At 37.7% G+C, this 22936-nt stretch overlaps 1 protein-coding gene across 2 annotated transcripts in view; it reads left to right on the top strand.

Annotated features, from left to right (window-relative positions):
* Nucleotides 1–1985: 1985 nt before the first annotated feature.
* Nucleotides 1986–22936, top strand: part of PXT1 (peroxisomal testis enriched protein 1) — a 41221-nt gene continuing 20270 nt past the window's right edge. For both annotated transcript variants that reach the window (XM_054568723.1, XM_054568722.1), the window contains exons 1-2: nt 1986–2038; nt 21410–21590. In XM_054568723.1, coding sequence (XP_054424698.1) covers nt 21419–21590 — 172 coding nt within the window. In that variant the 5' untranslated portion in view covers nt 1986–2038; nt 21410–21418. The remainder of the gene's footprint in view (nt 2039–21409; nt 21591–22936) is intronic.

Genomic DNA, 22936 nt, shown 5'->3' with positions numbered 1-22936 from the left:
GCGCCCCCTGCCCTGGCCGGCGCGGCCACGCGGCTGAATCACCCGGCGCTTCACGTTAAGAGTCCCCTCGGCGCGCGGGGCACGCTGGGAAAGCTGGGCTCCGGGCTGTGGCCTCCGGCCCCACGGTGGGGGGTGTCACCTCTCCTTCCCGGGACACACCCACCCGTCGGAAGGAGGACACCCTCACGCCTGCACCGCCAGGGTGGATTCGATGTCTGAACTGCGAATACCCTCCTTCAATTATTAAAGGTATAAAACGGAAAAGTTAGTGATCTGAGTTGTAAAACTCGCGTAGCCCCAGGACAGCTAATGCCTATAGAAAGTTGTGGAGCCCGGATCTCTCCCCGTACATTTGACGGAAGGAGGAATTAGGAACAATGGAATTGTTTAAATACGTTTTGCCTGGAGTCCTCTATCCCGGGTTTGCAGTCTGATCAAAAAAGGGAGGAAAAACACATTTTTCTCAAACCTTGAGTTTAATGAAACTATATGCTATATAGCAAAGTTGGTTTACAAATTTTAAATAAACAGAGCAAATTATTGGAAAACTGGTTGTGTTACAAGAAAAATATTTCAACATTCAAAAAAAATCTAGGTATGGCCCTATAAAACTAGTGCTAGAAAACATAAAAGGAAAGAAATAGTATCAATCCTGTCATGATTTCTAATGGCTTTTGTGCTTTAAAAAGTTACATACTAATAAAATGTTACTGATTATGCAAACTTCTATTTTTAAAATGTTGAAAACCATATAAGTTAATAATAGTGTGATTTCTTAAATTCTGAGTCAACTTTTTTGTTAACAAAAGTCTCTGATAACTAATTTGGGCACTAAGACTAAGATCAGAATTGAAATATTAGTAATATGAGAAAATAGTTTGACTCTCATTCAAATAGGTTCCAAATGGTTGCCAGACAATTGTACTACACAACAAAATTGGGTTTCAGGGTCAACAGTATTAATTTTAAAAAACTATAAATTTTTTCATTATAATTTGATCTTAGTGATCTAGAGGTCATTCCACATTTCTGGTATTTCACTTCACTTTAAATGACTGTAAAGCCGCCAGTACTGTGTTTGAATCAGGATGGACTAAGTTATGATGCTGCACTAGTCACCTGAAGGGCAGGTGACTATAGGGCAGCTTTCCTCCAAGTGGTGACTCAGTAGTCCCAGCTGCTTCCATCTCTGGCTCTGTCAACCCAACATTAGATTGGTAGAAGAGCTAAATTGGAATGAGCTTGATTGGAGAATTCTGCCAAGGCTTTTCTTTGTCTCATCAGAGAGTGAACCTTTCACTTCCGCTGACATTTTATTGGCCTGAACTAGTTACGTGGCCTGGTCTGATTAAGAAGCCTAGGAGGTTTCACTTCTTGTGTGCCTGGGGAAGATGGACATGAAAAATGGCTTGGTGAACACATAGCATTGCGTCTCCCACAGTGTTCAGTAGTAAAAATAAATATAAACAATTTGAGTGTTATAGGATCCAAACTTTACAACTAAAGTAACATGGAAGATTATTCAAACTAATGCCTTTATTTCCATTTCTATAAAGTACGGTATTAATGCTCTTCATATCAAAAAAAAAAAGGAAGAAAAAAAAAAACCTTTGTAATGTTCCTACAAGAATTCTTGAAACAAATTCTTCCTTTCTGGACAGTTTTTTCTCTGCAGATTTGTAATATAAAAATTTGGCCCACAGGTTGGAGAACCAGGCTAAGATTATATGGTTCTATTTTTGTCTGTAATAGTGTATCAGACCTGATACTTTCTTTAAGTAAACCTCAAGGAGATGGAATATAACAAATGTATATTCACAGAAAGCACAAGTGTATGCTGACTTTATCATTTTATTTCTACTTCAGTGCATCTCCAAAAGATGAACCTCTCAGATGTACATGTGAAGCTGAAACCCTTCCTAATGTCCTGTTGGCAGACCTGAAATTTTCAGTTGTCTTAATGGCCAATATCAAAAGGCAATACAGTTTATCCCATTAACTGTCATTTAGGTCTCCTTAGATAGAACATCTATCAACAGTAAGTATTACAAAGCACTTTTCCCAGTGTTTTACATCACTTAAATTTCTCAGCAACTCTGAGAGATTTGATTACTCAGGTTTACAAATGAAGAAAATTAAGACAAAACCCAAGTATCTAAGGTCATTAAACTACTAAGTGGTGCTGAAGAACCAAGAACCCAGACCATCCGATCCCAAAGTTCTTGCTGGACACTCACTGAGGTATGGCACTTCCACCTAACTGCGTCCAGGTGAACTGAGCGCTTCCAGCAGGCACCTTAAATGCCTTCAGCTGTTAACATTAAACAACTAAAGTTGACTATCCTAAAATGAAAATATTTTTAAAGCCATAGTTATTACCAATGATCATATAAGAACTAATTATTCTTTCTACCTACTATATCATATGTGTAGTAGTCAATATAAAAAAACAAAAATCCCAAGATTTTTGAACTCTCAATGTAATTATGTTTGCAATTTTTTAACTAAATGTTTGGATTAGTTGTATGATCTCTAGATCACTGCATATCAAGTAAGAATATTTGAAAGAATAATCACTTTCATTTGCAGTCCAAGTTGTGCTCAAATACAGATTGAAATAATTATTTAATTTCTGACTTTCTATAGGGAAGGCAGCCAGTTCCCTGCATACTGACCTGAAATAGATTCACAAGAATCCTTTTTACTTCACTTCCATCAGTTCACCTTTGTTAACAATCTCTTTGTGAAAGTCATAAAGGCTTATGACCCTCAGAAAGCAAAGACTAGACCTTGAATACAAGAATTTTAAGTTTCTTAGTGTCCGGAATTTACTATTAAACCTTTATTAATATACATCTGCTTTACACACCACTTCAGTGTGCCTCAGTCTCATTTATAGGGAATGTCTCAGGCAAATTCAACAAACAAGTAGTCAGAGTCCAAAGGCATAGGACCCCAAGAGAACTACTTCAAGACGATGATGGCAGGATCTCTCCTATAAGGGGCTTTAAAAAGTTGTTTGGTTATTTGGGTAATGAAATAAGATATAAGGGGAAGTGAATCTACATAAAAGTAGTCCACTGTTACATAAAATAGAAATGATAGAATGTCCTAATTTTGCAACTTCCCATGAATCAGTAGATAAAGGCATTATGCATTAACATTTTCAAAGATCATAGAACTAGACATGTGCCTCTTGAGGAAAAACCATACTACCACCTATAATGCTGTCAATGGGATTGAACCTAAATCTGAACTAGACTTGAGATCCAGCAGCCAGTTTGTAGGAAACACAGGGACATGTCGAATGGCATCATGATCATGCAATTTGCAAAGTCCTGGCTATGGAAGACTCTATAGGTCAGAAGGCCTCTGCTCTTTAAGAGAGAAATTATAAAGTTAAAAAAAAAGTATATATCAGAAATTTTTTAAAGTGTGTATATGTGGCTCTGGCTGGTGTGGCTCAGAGTGCCAGCCTGTGAATCAAAGGGTCGCCAGTTTGATTCCCAGTCAGGGCACATGCCTGGGTTGCAAGCCAGGTCCCTATAGGGGAGGTGCGAGAGGCAACCACACATTGATGTTCTCTCTCTTTCTCCCTCCCTACCCCTCTTTCTAAAAATAAATAAATAAAATCTTTTTAAAAGTTAAAAAAAATCAAATGTGTATATGTGTATGGGGGTCAGAGACTGTACTCTCTAGGGGTAAACATTTGAGTAATAAAACCATTAAAGGAAAAGGAAAGTGAAAGGGATTACTATAAAAGTAGGATAATGGTTACTTATTAGGTGGTAGTGGTAGGGAAGAAGTTGTGATTGAGAAGGGGCATGTGGAAGAGGCTTCTAAGGATAGGTAGTGAAGGTCTGTTTTTTGACCTGGTGGTGGTTACAAGGTGTTTGCCTTAAAAATGTTCATTAAGACAGACATTTCCTTTGGGTTGTCTTCTGTTTCTGTGTTTTATTTTATAACTAAAAAAAAAAAGTTTGGAGGGTGAGGCAGTGCTACCTAAGAGCTGAAATGTATTTTCTCCACACACAGTTATTTGCAAATATATCCATTTGGTTTTCTGGGACAGTATTAAGCTTAAATTACTTTAAAAAGAAAAACAAATGCTTTAAAAAGAACAAATCCTTTGAAGGATATTCCACATTGTAATCTAATTTTGGAATTTTATTTAGTCTGCCTTTTTTTAGAAGATAATGAACAAGTAGATAGTAGAGTTTATTCTGAGTGTTAGAGGAAAGGTAAAATGGAATGATGAAAGATAAGAGACTAGAACAATTTTTTGAAGCTTAATGGTTACATTTCAGTAGTGGTCAGGAGAATAGTCTATAAACATTTCCCACTGAGATCTTGATGAGGGCATGAGCTCCCTTTCATTCCCCCACCTGCATGCCAGGACCATGTTTCAGGGCTATAGGACTTTTTTAAAGTACATAGAATGCTTAGCTTGAAATTCAAGAATCAAATAAGCCTCCGTAAACAGAAGTCCTGGGGGGGCCAGCATGGGAGAGTCAGAAAATGGAGAAGTATGTTACCCTGGACTTAGGCAGAGGCTGGGTGTAAACAGATAATATGTTTATCTCTCATTTCTCCTGGTACCAGTTGACAGACTCTGACCCTCCCAGCCCGTGCCCCAGCTCTGCCAGCTCACATTGCCTCTGATTGTGAACACAGTACTTGAACCCAATGCTGAGAATGCTGGGAAGTTTTGTTTTGTTTTTAACCTTATATGAGTATTAGATAAACTGCATTTGAAAAAGAAAATAAATAGACAAGCCCCAAAGTATAATGTTCTTCAAAGTAGGATTTCAACCAGTGGACTTTGGGCTTACAACAAGACAGGCTCCAGTCGCTCACCGAGCCACCACAGAAAACCATGAGATTCTTCTACCTTGCTCAAATCACACCTCCTTCTTTCCCCAAACTTTCAGTAACTGAGGAAAGGCAAAAATCTGTTTACCAAAGTATGTGTCCTGGTCCCTTCTACTCTCTGAGAAATTTTATAATGAAAAACAAACAAATAATGGGAAGTAGGCAAATTCAGAAAGATTTCTTCTGATTAACCAAGAGCCCAAAGGATTCTTGCTTATTTGGAGCTGTGATGCCTACTTGGAAATAAGTCAGTGTCTATGAATGTACAGGTGTGTGAAAAGGAAAAAACATGAAGTAGTATCAAATTCATAAGGCACTATGATGTAGTCAAAAAAACAACCACATTGGAAAAAGAGCCAAATGACTTGGTGGGAGGTCATTCCACCATTTATGGAGCAAGTTGCATAAGCTTGGGTTTCTTAATCTGTAAGATAATAACTGACCTATTTTTGCCATGAGATTGTTATGAGGAAGAAAACATAATCAGAATTACGTAAAAGTATTTTATCACCTTAAAGCACTAGAGGAATTTAAGGTACTGTTAGTATTAATGTTACACATACACTCTATCCAAACCAATATCATCTTCAGAAGGAACATTTAAAGACTTTTTTATGAGATAAAATTGCTCTCCTTATTGGCAACTGTAAGTTGTTTGTTTATTAAAATATACCGCTCTCCTTAATTATTATGCAGTTTGAAAGGACAAAAACGTTGCAGTGACAAATATTTTCAATATGTTCTCCTTTTATCTATAATCACTGATAACAATAGTATTTTAAAGAGAATTTGAGATCTTTTCTTAAGGGGACTTTTGTTCTCTATCAAATGTGCCCTTGTCAGTGCATTTTAAAAATGGTACAGTAAGTAATTGCCCTCATGGATTCCTGTTTTTAAAGTTTGCCAAACACACATGCATGCACACACACATTCCCAGGCTAGATCTGGAAGGAACCGCTAACTCAGCCCTTCCTTAGCTGCTCTTTGATGATAGCAACATCCAAACAAACTTGAGGAGAGCAGTTTCAGAAAGGCCCTCTTCTTGCTCTAAATCTCTATAGCACTTAACACTTGTTTAGTAATTTGGGTTGTTCTCTCTTGCTTTTTATTTATTATAAATGGAGGTAAACCTCCTAAAATGCTGAAAATTAGTAGATGTTCAGCCTTGGGGTCAAAATCATATACTTGAAATTGACTTTATGAAGGAGTCAGGGGAGAGAAGGCTAAATGGGGATTAAGGAGATCTGACGGGTACCAGCCTGGTCACTTTGGGCCAGTAATCAATGACCTCTTTGGTCTAGAAATTAGGAAGTTTGGGCCAAATAATATCTGTCATTTGTTGAATGCCTTCCATATGGTAGTGATGAAAGAGAAACTGAGGCATATTAAACATCTTAAGAGTTTATTTGAGCAAAATCAATTTGAATAGGGGCAGCATCCAATCTAGCAGAAAGAAAGGAGCTCCAAGGACTCTACAAAATGAAAGACTTTTATAAACAGAAGGGAGGGAAAACGGGGAAGTTACACTGGCAAAAAAGCCAGTTGGTTATTGCGAGGTTACTTCCCTTCAGAGGATGGCAGGAGGGTCTCTGTCAGATTACAAAACTAGTGCTGATCAGGTGATTCCCAATTGACTGGTTTAAGATTCTATCTCTGGGAGATTCTAAACTGTAGTTAAGTCTCAGTTTGCTGACGTGAGGCTAAACATAAGTGACTTCATTTGGGCCCATTGTTTTTAAGAGTAGGCAGGTATTAGCTCTAATTCTCCTAGTAGCCTGGCAAAACGGGCCTTGTTAGTCTCATATTACAGATACAGAAATTGACTCAAAGAGGTGAAGTTATCATTTCAGGTCACATTAGGTCAACTCCATGGAACCACTTCAGCTTTGCAGTTCTAGGATTCCACAGAGAAAACCTACGCTTTGGCTTATGCTTCCCTTTTAGAAATTGTTTAAAGTTCACTTATAAAATGCCAAATGTCGATAAAACCTTCAAGATCATTAGTGCCAGGTTTTTCTCTTGTTAAAAAGGAATCTAAGGTCCAAAAAGGACCAGTGACCAACCCATGGTTGTGATTTATTTTCTCTTTCAGGTGTGCCCATAATGCTCACTGTAACCTGATTCTACCTGGACAGAAATATATATATGAAGTTGCAGTGGTATTTGGCCTGGGTTCCAAAAGGTTCCTAATGATGGCCTTGGTTCTGTTTGCAAATATTGTCCATCCAAATAAGTAGAATTTTCAAAATTTGAAGGTCACTGGAAGACATTCCTTTTCTTTGGAAAGGTATAAAATAAGGGTGGTGAAACTTTTCCACCCAAAACCGCTGAACCACTGAAAAGTCAAACAAGATTCACACCTAATTAAAAAGCAACTTAATTTAGCTTTTAATGTGTTATTAAAATAGCTCTTAAAAATTAACACAAATATAAATACATTTTTTTATTTTAAAATTATTTAAACACTAAAAACAGGATAAATTTCTGTAAACAATACACTTTCGATAAACAATGCGTAAGTTTATTATCGCTAGTTAAGGGGGACAAATTTCATGGAAGGAGGAGACAAGAGAGAAGAAAGAAAGGGGAAAGCAATACCCAATTTATAAAAAAGGAGGGGAGGGTGCTCTGGCTGATGTAGTTCAGTGAATTGAGCGCCTGCAAACCAAAAGGCTCCTGGTCCGATTCCCAGTCAGGGTACATGCCTAGGTTGCAGGCCAGGTCCCCATCTGGGGGTGCGCAAGAGGCAACCAACTGTAGCTCTTGCATATCGATGTTTCTCTCCCTCTCTCCCTTCCTTCCCCAACAGTTAGGGGAAGGGAAGGAAGAATCAGAAAGGGAAAGAAACCGAGAGTGGGTGAGAAAAGTTAGAAACTGGTCTTACAAGGGAGAGAAAGACTAAGAACAAAGGAGAATTGCAGTGGGAACCTGGAGAGATGAATTGAGGGAGTTTAATTTATTCAACAAATATTTATTGGCCTCCCACTGTGTGCAAGGCACTCTGATAAGTTCACGTCCTTGGCGAAACAAATATATGGCAAGTAGAGTTAATGATTTCATTTCTTTTGTAACCCTCCACTCTTTTTTAATGAGAATGGAAAATAATTTATGCTCATTTAGAAACTTTGGAAAATAGTAGAATAAAGAACCTCTAATTCTCTTTCTCTGGGTGAAAGAGGGGAGGAAAATAAGGATCTCTAATTGTAGCCTATTGACATTTTCCTGTCTTCTGTTTCGTGTTCTTTCTGATACTCAGTTTAAAGGGCTGCAGCTACCCAGGGAACCCTCTTCTCACGGAGATGGCAGGGCTTAAAAGGGCCAACAGAAAGGCGCCAGCCTCCTCTGGCCCAGGTTTCCAATTCACACACTGCCACTCCTGCCCCAGCCTCATGAAGCCTTTGCAGAGATGTGGGTGCTGGGTAAAGAACTGAGGTCAACAATCGTATCCCTAATTTTATATCATATAAAAAGTGTAACTGTATAAGTATAACATAAATTTAAATTTGTACTTTTACCTCTTTTAGGACAGTGCTAGGATCTTAGAATACTTTGAAAGTCACTTTTTAAAACAAATGTTGTTAAACCTCCTCTTCTATCCTGGAATGACATGTATGGTTAATAGGAACTACATACAAATCCAATTTAAACGTCTGTATAATGCCCTTGTCATAGAGGAGAATGAAAAGGAATGCAATTTTTAATAGTTGTTACCAGAAAACAATATGTATTTTAGTATGTTAAAACTCAGGCGTGATACAAAAGAAGACTTCAGTTAAGTAGTCATTTGTTTGCACCTGTACTTAGAATCACTATGAATGTGGCAGCCAGAAATATAATGTGGTAAAGTATGTTAAATGAGTAACTCAGTTATTACCATGTGTGGTGTTACAGTCGTCTGGTTTTCTGATATAATAAATTTTGGTAAAGTTTAGAAAAACAAAATGATAATAAAATAAAAGTATAAGCTTCTCTTGATTTCTCAATTTATACTACAGATGCATATTTAGACAATCCAGTGTGGAGGGGTGACTCCCCCCAAAACGGAATTATCTTCTGGAGGGCAGGCCCCTGGTAGCGTAGGCTTCCCCCGCTAGGTGAGTGCTCTAGGAGCCCAAAGTGTCAATGTACGAGCTGGAGTTGTTGTGAGAGGCCACATTTGGCTTCAGGGATTTCTTTTGAAGGCTCTTTCAGTGTGTTTGCCCGTCTCATGACTCATGACGGGTGATTTATGAGCACACCTGCCCACACCGCACTGAGTGTTCAGCAGGTTTTGACAAAAAATGGGATGACCCCTATGCCCTGCCATCCCTATTCACCTGATCTTGCCCCAAGTGACTTTTCTTTGTCCCCCATAAAAAGTCCTCAAAGGGAAATGTTTTGCCAATGTGGAAAAGGTGAAATGAAAAAAGGCAGAAGCACTAAAAGGCATCAAAATTGACAAGTTCAAAAACTGCTTAAGCAATGGAAAAAGAAAGTCTCGATGGGTATATTGCATCAAATGCAGAGCACTTTGAAGGCGACTGAAATTTAAACATGTAAGAATAAATACACAACGTTTTATAAATAAATTTTGGGCTTTTGGGGGGTTCCCCTTAGTATGAATTCCATGCAAAAAATCCTTGTGCTTATATGTGTGACTTAAGTTCTAAACTCAAATAATTATACATGGGTTTTTTTTTCACTTTTCCTACATGAATATCCAGAGGAATAGGACAAAGTTATATAGGATGTAGGATAATTTGTGTGTGTGTGTGTGTGTGGGCAGAACCCTGACAGGTAGTACCTTGACATTGGAATAGGTCTAGGGTACCTGATTCTACCTATTAAATCTGAATATAGCCCCCTATTAATATAACTATACAAACGCACTCCAACATTTTCAACAACATCCTCTGATTTTCAACAACATCCTCTGATTTTCAACAGCATCCTCTGTCATTCAGCAACACTAAGGGACTGGTACCACCCTCAGTGAAGTCCACTTGCATATCTTGCACCATAAAGTTTTTGCTCACTATTATAAACTAGCATCTAGAACTGTGCCTGGCATATAGTAGAATATCACAAATATATCTTTAGTGAATGAACACAAGGGTGCTCTTTTTACTTACACAAAATTTTTCATCTTCTCTATGATGATAACTCACAAATTTAAATTTCCAGTCCTGATCTTTCTTCTGAGCTCCAACTTTGTTTTGACAAATGCTCACCTAACATCTCCACTGGAATGATTTTCAGATAATTAAAATGTTAAGTATATCCAATTCATCATTTCCTGCTGCTGCACCCCTCTCCCAAATAAAACCCACAACCAAACAAGGCAAAATGTTCTATTCTGGTATTCTCTGTTTCACTTAATGCCACCATAATCCACTTATTTACTCATCAAAAACATTATCCACTTATTTACTCATAAAAAACATTATCTGTGGGCATTATCTATGATCATTCTCTCCCTATCATCCTCTTTTCTAATCGATTGATTCTAGTTCTTCAGTCCTCTCAAATTTATATCCTTTTCTCCATTTCCAGTGCTACCATGCTAGCAGATTATGAAGTTACTGTAATGGTCTCTTGCCTGCTTCCAAACCATCCTCCATCAAGTAGCCATAGTGATCTTTTAAAATAGGAATCTGGTCGTGTCACTCCCCTGCTTAAATCCTTAAAGGTTTTTTCACATCTTTTAGGATAAAATCTAAAACCTTTAGCAGGGCATATAAGACCCTGCATGATTTGGCCTCTGCCTATCTATCTTTTCTTATTTTGGGCTTACCCACTATTCTTCAATCACTTCTTTCACTTTGTGTCTTTAAATTTTTTTTTTTTAATGTTTGAAACTAATCTGAACACATAATTTAAAAACAGTTGTTGCTAAGTAGTTATGACAAAAACTTTTGTTTTCGAGAATCCCTGCCTTCATCTCTATTTGTTTATTCCTTTCTTTTGGTAGAGTTCCCCCATTCTCCAATAGTTTCCCGAGAAAGGATGTTTGGGAGGGTAATTTTTTGAGATGTTGCAGGAAAATGGGGTTTATTCTAGTCTCACTTGTCAATTTAAATAGTTACATAGTCCTAGATTAGAAAATATTTTCTGTTAAGTTTTTGAAGGTTCTGTTGTCTTCTAGTGTCCAGTAGTGCTGTGAAGTTTGCTTTAAGTCTTTTTGTTTTATTCAGTCTGGAAGTTTTTAGGATCTACTGATCTTTGAAATTTCAAGATGTGTGTGTGTGAACATTGGCATAGTTCTTTTCATTTGTCATTCTGGGAACTCAGTGCGCTTTTCATTCCGGAGACACATGTCCTTTGGTTTTGGGACGTTTCCTCTCATTTATTTATTTGATAATTTCTTCTCTGAATCTTTTGTGCTCCTCCCTCCCGCCCCCACCAGGATTTGCTATTATTCAGGCACTTTACCTTCTAGATCCTCTAATCTTATCTTTTTCTTATATTGTCCCTACATGTTTGTCTTCTACAAGTGAGTTTTTAAAAACATCTTCAAGGATGACTCTCCCAAGCTGTTAAAAGAAGAAGAAAGAAAATCATAACATTCTGCTGATACATTTCATTACTTTAGTTAAAAGTAGCAAATTTCAGCAATTAATTGAAAAGGTGCCTTTGCGAAGTAACTAAAGACAAATCTTTTCAAATTGCATGCTTTTAAAATATTTCACTTCTTTATTACATAACTTCATTGACCTCTGACAAACCTTTTCAAGTACACATTTATAGTATGCCTAATAAACTTATAAATACTAGTGATTGTTAGTTCTCTCATATGCCAAATTCTCTTGGATTTTACTTGGCCTTTATACAACCAAGCCACTTCACCAAAACTAGGGAGAATTTCAGTTATATCATTAATTAATTTCCCCATCTGATTAGAGCCTGTCATAGCTAACTTACTTCATTAGATTCAACCATTTATTTACGTGCTTCATTCTGTTTTGAATTCTTTTCAAAATAGGCCATAATTCTTACATAAAATCCTATAAAATTTTAGATATCTCTCATGACTTTTTTCCCTAAGTTTTTAGTATGAAAAGTTTGAAACAAAGAGAAGTTGAAGGAATAATATATTCAACATGAATATACCCACTACCTAAATGCAAAAATAATCAACATTTTGACATATTTGCTTTTTTATAGCAATTTATTATGAACTAGTTCAAATGTAAAGAAATGTTGAGAAAATACTATTATCAACACTATTTAAACACTGTTTAGATTAAACAGTTTTTAATTATATATTCTATTGATTATGCTATTACAGTTGTCCCAATTTTTCTCCCTTTGTCCCCATCCACCCAGTATCCCCCTTCCTTCCAGCATTCCCCCCTTTGTTCATGTCCATGGGTCATGCATATAAGTTGTTTGGCCTCTCCATTTCCTACACTATTCCTAACATCCCCCTGTCTGTTTTGTACCTATCATTTATGCTTCTTATTCCGTATTACCCCATTCTCCCTCTTCCCCCTCTCAGCTGAAAACCCTCCAAATGATCTCCATGATCTCCATATCTCTATGATTCTGTTCCTGTTCTGGTTGTTTGCTCAATTTTTTTTTTTTTTTTTAGATCAGTTGTGAATTGGTTGCCATTTTGTTTATTTTTTTATTGTTCTGTTACAGTTGTCCCATGTTGCCATTTTAATGTTCGTAGTTTTGATCTTTTTCTTAAGTAAGTCCCTTTAACAATGTAATAATGTAATAATGTCTTGGTGATGAATGCCTTAAGTTTTACCTTGTCTAGGAAGCACTTTATCTGCCCTTCCGTTCTAAATGATAGCTGTGCTGGATAGAGTAATATAGGCTGTAGGTCCTTGCTTTTCATCATTTTGAATACTTCTTGGCAGTCCCTTCTTGCCTGCAAAGTTTCTTTTGAGAAATCTGCTGACAGTCTTATGGGAACTCCTTTGTAGGTAACTCTCTGCTTTTTCTCTTGCTGCTTTTAAGATTCTCTCTTTATCTTTAACCTTTGGCATTTTAATTATGACGTGTCCTCGTATAGTCCTCTTTGGGTCCAACTTATTTGGGACTTTGTGCTTGCTGGACTTGTGTGTCTATTTCCTTTGCCAAGTTAGAGGAGTTTTCTTTCATTATTTTTTTCAAATAAGTTTTCAATTTCTTGTTCTTCCTCTTCTTCCTCTTGCACCCCTATGATTCAGATGTTGGCGCATTTCGGAGATGTCCCAGAGGTTCCTTACATTATCCTCATTTTTTAAAATTCTTTTTTGTTCTTGCTGTTCTGGTTGACTGCTTATTTCTTCCCTGTGTTCTAAATCGTCAATTTGAATCTTGGCTTCATCCCCTCCACTGTTGGTCCCCTGTAGATTTTCTCAATTTCACTTAGTGTAACGTTCGTTTCTTCCTGGGTCTTTTTTATATTGTTACCATACTCAGTGAGTTCTTTGAGCATCCTGATCACCAGTGTTTTGAACTCTGCATCTGATAGGTTGGTTATCTCCATTTTGTTTAGTTCTTTTCCTGAGGTTTTGTTCTGTTCTTTCATATGGACCATATTTCTTTGTCTCTTCAATTTGAAAGCCTCCCTGTGTTTGTTTCTGTGTATTAGGTAGAGCTACTTTGACTCCCTGTCTTAGTAGCATGGCCTATTGTAGAAGAAGCACCTGTAAATTGTGTGGGGCGGAGCCTTAGGTAATTGTCAAGGTGGGGCAACCTGCTTCACTGCTTTGTGGCTTTGTGTGGGTGGAGGGCTCAGAGAGGGGACAATGCCTCTGCCTGGCTTCTGGAGATTTGCCTGGCACCCTCCCTGTTTCCAGTCATTTCACTTACTCCCTTTATGCAATTGGTGCCCTTCCAGCTCTTGCCCTGGTACTGAGTCCCAGTGGGGGTGGTTCTGTGTATGTTCTAGGTCCACATGGGGCCTTTAATCAGTCTCCTGAAAATTGGACAGTTTCTTCCACCACCCCAACCTCCACTGGTTTTTACAGCTAGATTTATGGGGGTTTATATTTCTGGCACTGGAACCCTGGGCTGTGCTGTCTGGCCTGGGACTGGGATCCTTTGCTCCTCATGAATCCCTCCTGATTTTTATCTATTACATGTAAATGCGGGACCACACCTTCTGCCACCGCCACCTCTCTGTACCACACCGCGTCTCTGCCCCTCCCCATCTGGATGAACGTGCTTCTTTAAATCCTTGGTTGTCAGGTTTCCATACAGCTCGATTTTCTGATGGTTCTAGGTGTTTTTTGTTTTGAGGTCTAGTTGTTATTCTTTCTGTGGTTGCATGAGGTGGTGAAGCATGTTTACCTATGTTTCCATCTTGATTGGAAGTCCTTAGACACTGTTTTAAAGTTGTGATCATTGTCCCATGTTTACTTTATTTATTTAACTATTTTGCTGAACTATTTGACACTAAGTGGCAGACAACATGACATTTCACCACAAATTCCTTAAAAAAAATAAAGCCCTAAAAATTAGGATGTTCCTTGTATGCCTATAATATCATTATGGAGCCTAGGAAAAGTAACAAAAATTCCTTTATACCATTTTCTTTTTTTAAGTATATTTTATTGATTATGCTATTACAGTTGTCCCACTTTTTTCTCCCCTTTATTCCCTTCCATCCTGCACCCCCCTCTGCCTCCAGCATCCCCAATACCTTAGTCCATGCCTGTGTGTTGTATATATAAGTTCTTTGGCTTCTCCATTTCCTAGGCTATTCTTAACCTCCCTCTGTCTATTTTGTACTTACTATTTATGCTTCTTATTCCCTGTACCTTTTCCTCTATTCCCCTGACCATCTCCCCATTGATAACTGTCCATGTGATCTCCACTTCTGTGATTCTGTTACTGTTCTAGTTGTTTACTTAGGTTTTTTTTTAGGTTCAGTTTTTGGTAGTTGTGAGTTTATTGACATTTTACTGTTCATAGTTTTGATCTTCTTCTTTTCCTTAGTTAAGTCCCTTTAACATGTCATATAATAAGGGCTTGGCCATGATGAACTCCTTTAACTTGACCTTATCTGGAAAAGCACTTCATCTGCCCTTCCATTCTAAATGGTAGCTTTGCTGGAGAGAGTAATCTTGGATGGAGGTCCTTGCCTTTCATGACTTTGAATGCTTCTTGCGAGCCCCTTCTTGCCTGCAAGGTTTCTTTTGAGAAATCAGCTGATAGTCTTATGGGAACTCCTTTGTAGGTAAATGTCTCCTTTTTTCTCGCTGTTTTTAGGATTCTCTCCTATCTTTAACTTTGGGTAATGTAATTATGATGTGTCTTGGTATGTGCTTCCTTGGGTCCAACTTCTTTGGGAATTTCTGAGCTTCCTGGATCTCCTGGAAGACTGTTTCCTTTGCCAGATTGGGGAAGTTTTCCTTCATTATTTTTTCAAATAAGTTTTCAATTTCTTGCTCTTCTTCTTCTTCTGGCACCCCTATGATTCAGATGTTGGAATGTTTAAAGTTGTCCTGGAGGTTCCTAAGCCTCTTCTCATTTTTTTGAATTCTTGTTTCTTCATTCTGTTCTAGTTCAATGTTTATTTCTTCCTTCTGCTTCAAATTGTTGATTTGAGCCCCAGTTTCCTTCCCTTCACTGTTGGTTCCCTGTGTATTTTTCTTTATTTCACTTTGCATAGCCTTCACTTTTTCCTCCATTTTGTGACCATACTCAACCAATTCAATCAGCATCCTGATTACCAGTGTTTTGAACTGTGTATCTGATAGGTTGGCTATCTCTTCATCACTTAGTTATTTTTTTTGGAGTTTTGATCTGTTCTTTCATTTGGTTCATATTCCTTTGTCTTGGTGCTCCTGCTACGTTATAAGAGGCAGGGCTTTAGCTATTCACCAGGGCAGGGCAGCCCACCTCACTGCGTTGTGGTGCTGTATGTGGGGTAGCGGTGAGAGGGAACAATGCCATTTGCTTGCTAGGCTCTTTGCTGGCTTCAGTCACTTCCCCCGCTACCCACAAGCAAATTGGGCCCTTCTGGTGCTGATTCCTGGGTGGGTGGGTTTGTGTACGTTCTAGGACCCTGTAGTTCTCTCCAACGAACAGTCCTGTGAGGATGGGAGTTTTTCATGCTGCCACATCCCCCACAGGTTTTTACAGTCAGAGGTTTTGAAGCTTTCTTTTCCTGCACTAGAACCCTGGGTTGCGCGGTTTGTCTCACTCCCCTCTTGTTCTTTCCTGCTTATCCACATGCAAATGTTGGACTACCAGCTGCTGTCTCACCTACCCAGTCCTCCAGGCACCGCCTTGCCACATGTCCTCTCTGCCCTGGCAGCCCGTCTCCACCCCTCCTACCAGTCTGGATGTTTCTTTTTTAACTCCCTGGTTGTTGGACTTCCATACAATTAGATTTCCTGGTAGTTTCAGTTGTTTTTTGTTTTTAAATTTGTGGTTGTCCTTCTTTTGATTGTGTGAGGAGGCAAAGTGTATCTACCTATGCCTCCATCTTGGCCAGCCCATTTTCTCATAGTGTTTCTTTTAAATCTCTTTTGCTTCCTTTATCCTAGAGCATTCTCTCCATCTGCCCACCATTTTGTCCCATATAATACTAAATTTTTAAAGATACCAGACCAGTGATCTTACAGAATGTTCTCATGATAGTTTCTGACAGAACAATTTTCAAGTGTATTCTGTTTTGGAGGATTTAATTATCTTTCAGTATAAAAATTCTTTTACTGAATTTTACTTTGTTTTACTATTTGTAATTCCCAATTGCTCTGTCCTGCTCTTAGATTTTTTCCTTCTTCTAGCATTCTGTTCTTCTTTCCTGGATACACTATTTCACTGATGATACTTAATTTTTTTTTAAGTATTTTTATGCCCTCTACATTGGTTCTGTTTTGGGTGATTCCTCTTCCCCCCATACACACACCCTTATTCATACATGTTGAAGCTTTTTTATTTTTTCATGTTAAAGGCTTTCCTCTGGTATCTGGTGATTTTTGTTCATTCATATTTTGAGTGAAGTCCAAAAAGCTGATGGGAAGCTCTGAGTATGTGTTTGCAAATTGTTGATTGAAGGGATTCACTGCAGGTTTTTCCTATGAGGACCACTAAATGTCAATATCTGTAGCTCTTTTTTCTGGCACAGTACATTCTTTCCTGAGAAGTATCCTTTATTTTCTGCTGGAGAGTACAGCTGAGCAGCAGAAGAGGCCTGGGTGTCTGGCTTTCCATTTCAAATTTAATTTCTCTCTTTTCAGTAAGATGTCTTGTTACTGAACAGCAAGCGAGGTCCTGCTGCCTGCTGCCACCCTTTAGGCAAAATTCTGGAGACAGAGGTTTGGTGAAAAAGGAAAGAAGGCTTTATTCAAAAGCTACACAATTTTGGAATAACAGCTTTCCACATAAATTAGTCACTTAAGCCTATCAGCTAAGGCTAAAATCTTTAACTCTTGAGTTCCAGCTTTAATCACTTAAGCCTATCAATTAAAGCTAACATTTAATTCTTGAGTTCTCCTACCATTCCCTGTGCCAGTTTTTAATTACTCTATTTTTATAAGATTGGTTTACAAACTAAAACAACACAAGGTACAGAAGCTACACAATTTTGAAAGAACAGCAGGCTTCTGCCTCATCCCCTCTAGAATACCTAAAGAAAAATAATCCTGCCATCCTCTTCCTGGCCAGATCAATCCTAGGCTGCCCCCAGAGTTCCTTCTCCCATTTAAAATACTGTCCTTTGGGAAACACAGGTGGCTATAGCATGATCATCCAGACATCCTTGAGGAAGAGAAAGAGAGTCAGTCTCTGCTTTCCTCCTATTTAAATCTTCTGGCCCATAATTCCATGTGCACTGGAGGTATTCAGCTTCTCAGCCAATCCTGTCCTAGGCTGTTTACCATTGCCTTGGGCAGCCTCTTCCTATGGCCCTTCCCTATTCCTCCCCAGTGATCTGATCAGATCTCTCTGTCTCAGCTTCACTCCCACTATTCTATGCCTGGTGTCTCCACAACTAGAACTCCTTTGGTTTACTTTCTTCACAGGTGACATATCCTGTTTCCTATGGAGGTAAAAGTAGTAGCCTGATTTTATTAGGTGAGGGTGGGGAGGTGGGGATCTGACTACTTAATAAACAGTTTTCAAGCAAATCTCCCTCTTCAGCACTACAACTCTTGAATCTCCACTCCTGTAACTTCTCTCTGCACTCTACCTGCTTCTGATTCTTGAGTAGATCGAAGGGTCTTCAGTGTGACTTGCCTTGCTTCTCCTTGGTTTCTCCTTCTTCAAGCACTTAGGCCTGATCTTTTTGGGGTTTGCTAAGTTCCTTACCATTGTCCACCCACTTGGACTCTTGTCTATGTCCAAATTTATTTTACAATGAACACATTTAAAATTATCATGTACCAACTGAAATTTAATATGTACTCAGATCAACATAGTGTATATATCTTCTACTGCAGTGGTAACAAATTACAACAGACTGAATAGCCTAAAAAACACAAATGTATTATCTTATAGTTCTGGGGGGTCAGAAGTCTAAAATGGGTTAGCAGGGTTTATTCCGCAGTTTCCTTGCCTTTTTTCGCTTCTAGAGGTTGCTTGCATTCGTTGGCTCATCGAGCCTTTCTCATATCACTCTGACCCGTACTCTATTGTCACACCTCCTTCTCTGGCTCTGACCCTCTTACCTCCTCTTATAAGGACCCATATGATTAGGTCCTTTTCCTTATCCAGGATAATCTCTGCTTCTACAGCCTTAATTTAAGCACATCTGCAAAGTCCATTTTGCCACATAATGTAAGATATTCACTAGTCCAGGGGATTAGGATGTGCACATCTTTGGAGGGCCATCATTCAGTCTACCTCACATAGACGGTAAAATGTGAACCGCAGATGAACTAACTGCTGAAAGAAATGATAAAATCTTCACTCAACTATTTTAAGCTTTATATCAGAACAACCTCCAAAGATAAAAATAACAATATACAGATCTGATCTTGTATCATAGAAATGTACACTTGAAATGTATATGATCCTATTAATCAAAGTCATCCCAATAAGTTTAATTTTAAAAAATGCATCTGAAAAATGAAACAAACTTTTCTAAATTTTGAAAAAAATAACTTTAAGTGAAAAATATTATCAATATATATTTAAATAATAAGACAAGAAAACTAACAGAAGCCAATGATTGTTAAATAGACCACATATTATCAACTCAATAGTTGCCTAGGCTTCTATGTGCAAATCCATTATCATGCTTTTGTGAATCCTGAGATTTTTTGCTATTTTCAGGTAAGCACACCATTTTCTAAAGGCAATTATCTAATAATAACAACTACATAAAAGTATTTTTATTACATATATTTAAAAATAAATTGTAGCTGAAAAATAGCTTATAATTAGTATTGATTTTTTTTTTTTCAATAAATACCTCTTAACATCCTGCAGAATTGTTTGGGGAAATTATAATAAAACCTATTTGGGGAAAACCAAGTCCAACGTTCTTAATAATTTAGTTTAAAAGACCATTGTTTGATGCTTTATATTCTGAGTTACCTAGGAATGCCATGTGAATAAATAGTTCAAAATGACAGTTTCACAATGGGCTGATAGGTAAAGCTGCCATCTGGCTCTTCAGATTAAGAACCTCACCTGGCAACTGCATCTTAACTATCAACTTTGTCTAGTTAGTAATTTAATAATTTTATTGAGGGCTGACCTGGCTCTGATGCATTAGCTGGACAGCATGTCCTTTTCCCTTTGGAAAGTTTACTTGAGAAATTGTTTTAAGGTCAGAAAGTTGTCTGATGAATGTAGTTAAAATGTCAGGCTGCCCAAGCGCCAAAAATGCCAAGGAACCCACAACTCTTCATTCCATGGTCCCCTCTCCCTTAATCTGGTCCAAATTACAATAATCAAAATATTGAAGTAGGATGCTACACTGGAAAATATAGTACATTTGAAAAATGATGACTCAATTCTACCTGATGATTTCCATTGTCTTGGCTTGTATAGCTGAGATAGCTGCTTATTGCCTTTCTCTCAAATTTCTTTTCAATTCTTGCTTCTTGTAAAGCTGAAATATTTAAAAAAATGAAATTTAGCTTTACTGTATGTACGGTCTGATATAGTAGTCACTAGACACATGTACCTACTGAGCATCTGAAATATGGTTAGTCCAAATTTAGATGTATCATAAGTGTACACCAGACAAAATACATACCAGATTTTGAAGACTTACTTCAATGAGAATGTAAAATATTTCATTAATGATATTTATATCAATTACATGTTGAAATGATAACTTTTGGATTTATTTTGGGATATATTTAAATAAACTATATTATTAAAATTAATTTTACCTTTCTTTTGTTTTTAATGTACTGGAAGACTTAAAATTACACATATGATTCATATATTTTTATTTTTTATTTATTGATTTTAGAAGGAGGAAGGGGGAGAAGCAGAGAGTGACAAAAACAGAGAAACATTGATTTCTTGTTCCACATATTGATATATTATTGGTTGATTTTTATATGTGCCCTGGCCAGGGAATCGACCTACTCTAACAACTGAGCTAACGGGCCAGGGATGCTCAGGTGAGGGGAGATATATATATATAATCTCCTCATCCGAGCATATGTTTTTAATGATTTGAGAGAGAGAAACATCAATGTGAGAGAGAAACATCGATTTGTTGCCTCCCATACATGCCCAAGCCAGGGCTGGAACCCAAAACCTAGGTATGTGCCCTGACCGGGAACTGAACCCACAAACTTTTGGTGTCCAGGATGATGTTCCAAAAAACTGAGCAATGCTGCCAGGGCACGCTTCATATATTTTTATTGCATAGCACTCACTAATCTAAGGCTCCCTAAGGCCTCCACTATTACCTTCTTTAGCTGTTATTTATGGTCTTGCTTCTCTTATCCATTCCTTTTCTTTCCAGTAACTGCTTAGATTTAGAAGGTAAAATAAAAAGTCAAATTCTGTGACAAACCTTTAAGTCAAGAGAATAAAGTACACTTGATAGACAGTGAAAGTCTTCGTTCAATTCTCCAATTTATTGGATTGGTGCTATAACATTAGGGAAAAAAAGGTGTAGGGGGAGAATAGCTTTCGTTAGTATCTGTGGAAATTGTAGAGTAGGATTGTGTGTACATGGAGGATTAAAGACAGAAGACAAGTATTGTTCTGGGGAGGAAACACACAAAAGGTGTGGGACAAAGAATGTATTCCATCTGTAACCCTCACCACCTTTCTAGGTTTTTGATCTATTTTTCTTTCAGCTACACTAGTTTTTTCTCTCTTTTCCTATGTGTACTAATTTGGACGGTTCTGTTGACAGAATGTGGCTATTGAAGAGATGAAGGAAAGCTGCTGGGCGACGAGGATGTGGGGTGGTGTAGCAGATCTAAGATCTAAAGACCAAACAACATAGAGAGAGATGTTTATCTAAGTTGAAAAAGACCTTAGAGATCACCCTGTTCCATCTTCCACCCAAATCCATAACTCTTTTATATATGGAATAAAGGTTGCTTGTATTGTTATAACATCAATATTTATCTAACATACCAAATAATACTGAGAAATGGGGGAAATCCTCTGAAAATATGTTTTTCAACAGGGAAAAAACATGAAGAAGAAAAAAATTAATACTATTGTTTGTGAACCTAAAGAACTCCTGAATCCCTCTTCCAAAGTAACAAATTGTTGCAAATCGCTGTGGGTGAAATATAGTTTTCAGAAGGCATACATGACCAGACTTGCCAGCAGCCAGCCAGCTTCAGCCATGTCTAGGAACTCAGGTAAGATATTTGTATTGAACTAAGAGAAATGTTCCACTTAGCATGTATTTTTCTTGGTATTGAGGACACAAATTTGGGCATTAAGTAGATTACTTAAACATTGACTGTAAGAAGATAGTGGCAAATCTATTCATCAAAGTTCTATATGCTAAAAATCTAAAACTGACTCTGTTTTTTGCTTCATGGTATTAATTTCTTAGTTTCTATTAGCCCTGAATAATTGACCTGACAACGAATTATGATAATCCCAAAGCAATTTAAATAGATCATATTTATCTTTTAAGAAAAATTTGTCTTTAAACTTGACCTGGCAATGTCTGCATTCTTAAGGTAGGAAAAATTCAGTTTAGATTCCCTCTTGATTTGGCCAGCACAGGAAAGAATTGAAGGAAAGATAAACTTGAAATTTTGTTTTGCAAAAATGTATGATTTCTAAATGTTTCAGACCATTGACAAATTAAAGTCTTATGTTTTGAAGAGCATTATGGGTTTTTTAACTTTTTGATTAAAAAATATATATATACTAGACACATAAAAGATATTATTAAAACTAATCTTATTCTCCAACTTTAAAAGCATCACATGCCACTGAAGAAGTAGAAATTTCAAGCATAGTGATAGTGTCTGGTCACCATACCAAATATGGTATCCATTTTCCAGAAAGAACTGTTGACTTAAATATTGAATTTTCATCTGTGCAAGTGCCAACAATTCTCAGAGCCTGAGATTCTGTCACCTGTGAATAACATATATAGTTTTAATTGCGATGTAATCCATACACGATAAAATTTAACCTTTTAAAGCGCACAATTCAGTTTTTAGTATATTCACAAAGTTGTGCAGTCATTACTATTCTAGAACTTATACTTTACTGCAAATCTTTTCCGGTATGTTTTCACATTCACTATACCGCTTGATCCTCTGTGAAGCTGATGCCCTTCCGAGGTGCTCTGTGGGCGGCTGCCATGTTTACCCAAAACACTTTCCCAAGTAGTTTCACCTCAAAAAGATAAATGGTGAAGAAGTAATAATGCCATTACCTTTGGTTCAAGCAATAACAGCCTACAACCTAATCTACACGTGTTTTCGTGTCTAGAACTCTCGTTTTGCTCCGTATGCAAAATCTTATTTGTGACAGGTATTTTAGCCTGGAGGGTCACTAGTGTGCAGACGACAGCGGCTCCCCCAGTTTAGAGGCGAGAACCCACACCAGCCTCCCCTTTTCTTTGCACACTGTTGGGCAGCAGCGCATTTCGCCCTGGGTTTTATGATATCGCTAAGAAATGGGGGCTGTTCCGATTCAAAGAGGCGGTGTAAGGACATGGAGTTTTTATTCCGGCGCGGAA

This window comes from Pteronotus mesoamericanus, unplaced genomic scaffold, assembly GCF_021234165.1.
Source record: "Pteronotus mesoamericanus isolate MK-2021 breed Mesoamerican mustached bat unplaced genomic scaffold, CSHL_Meso_final contig_20, whole genome shotgun sequence".
In the NCBI taxonomy this organism is placed as follows: Eukaryota; Metazoa; Chordata; class Mammalia; order Chiroptera; family Mormoopidae; genus Pteronotus; species Pteronotus mesoamericanus.
Note: the sequence above shows the minus strand (reverse complement) of the source record. Positions and strands in the feature narration are given on the sequence as shown.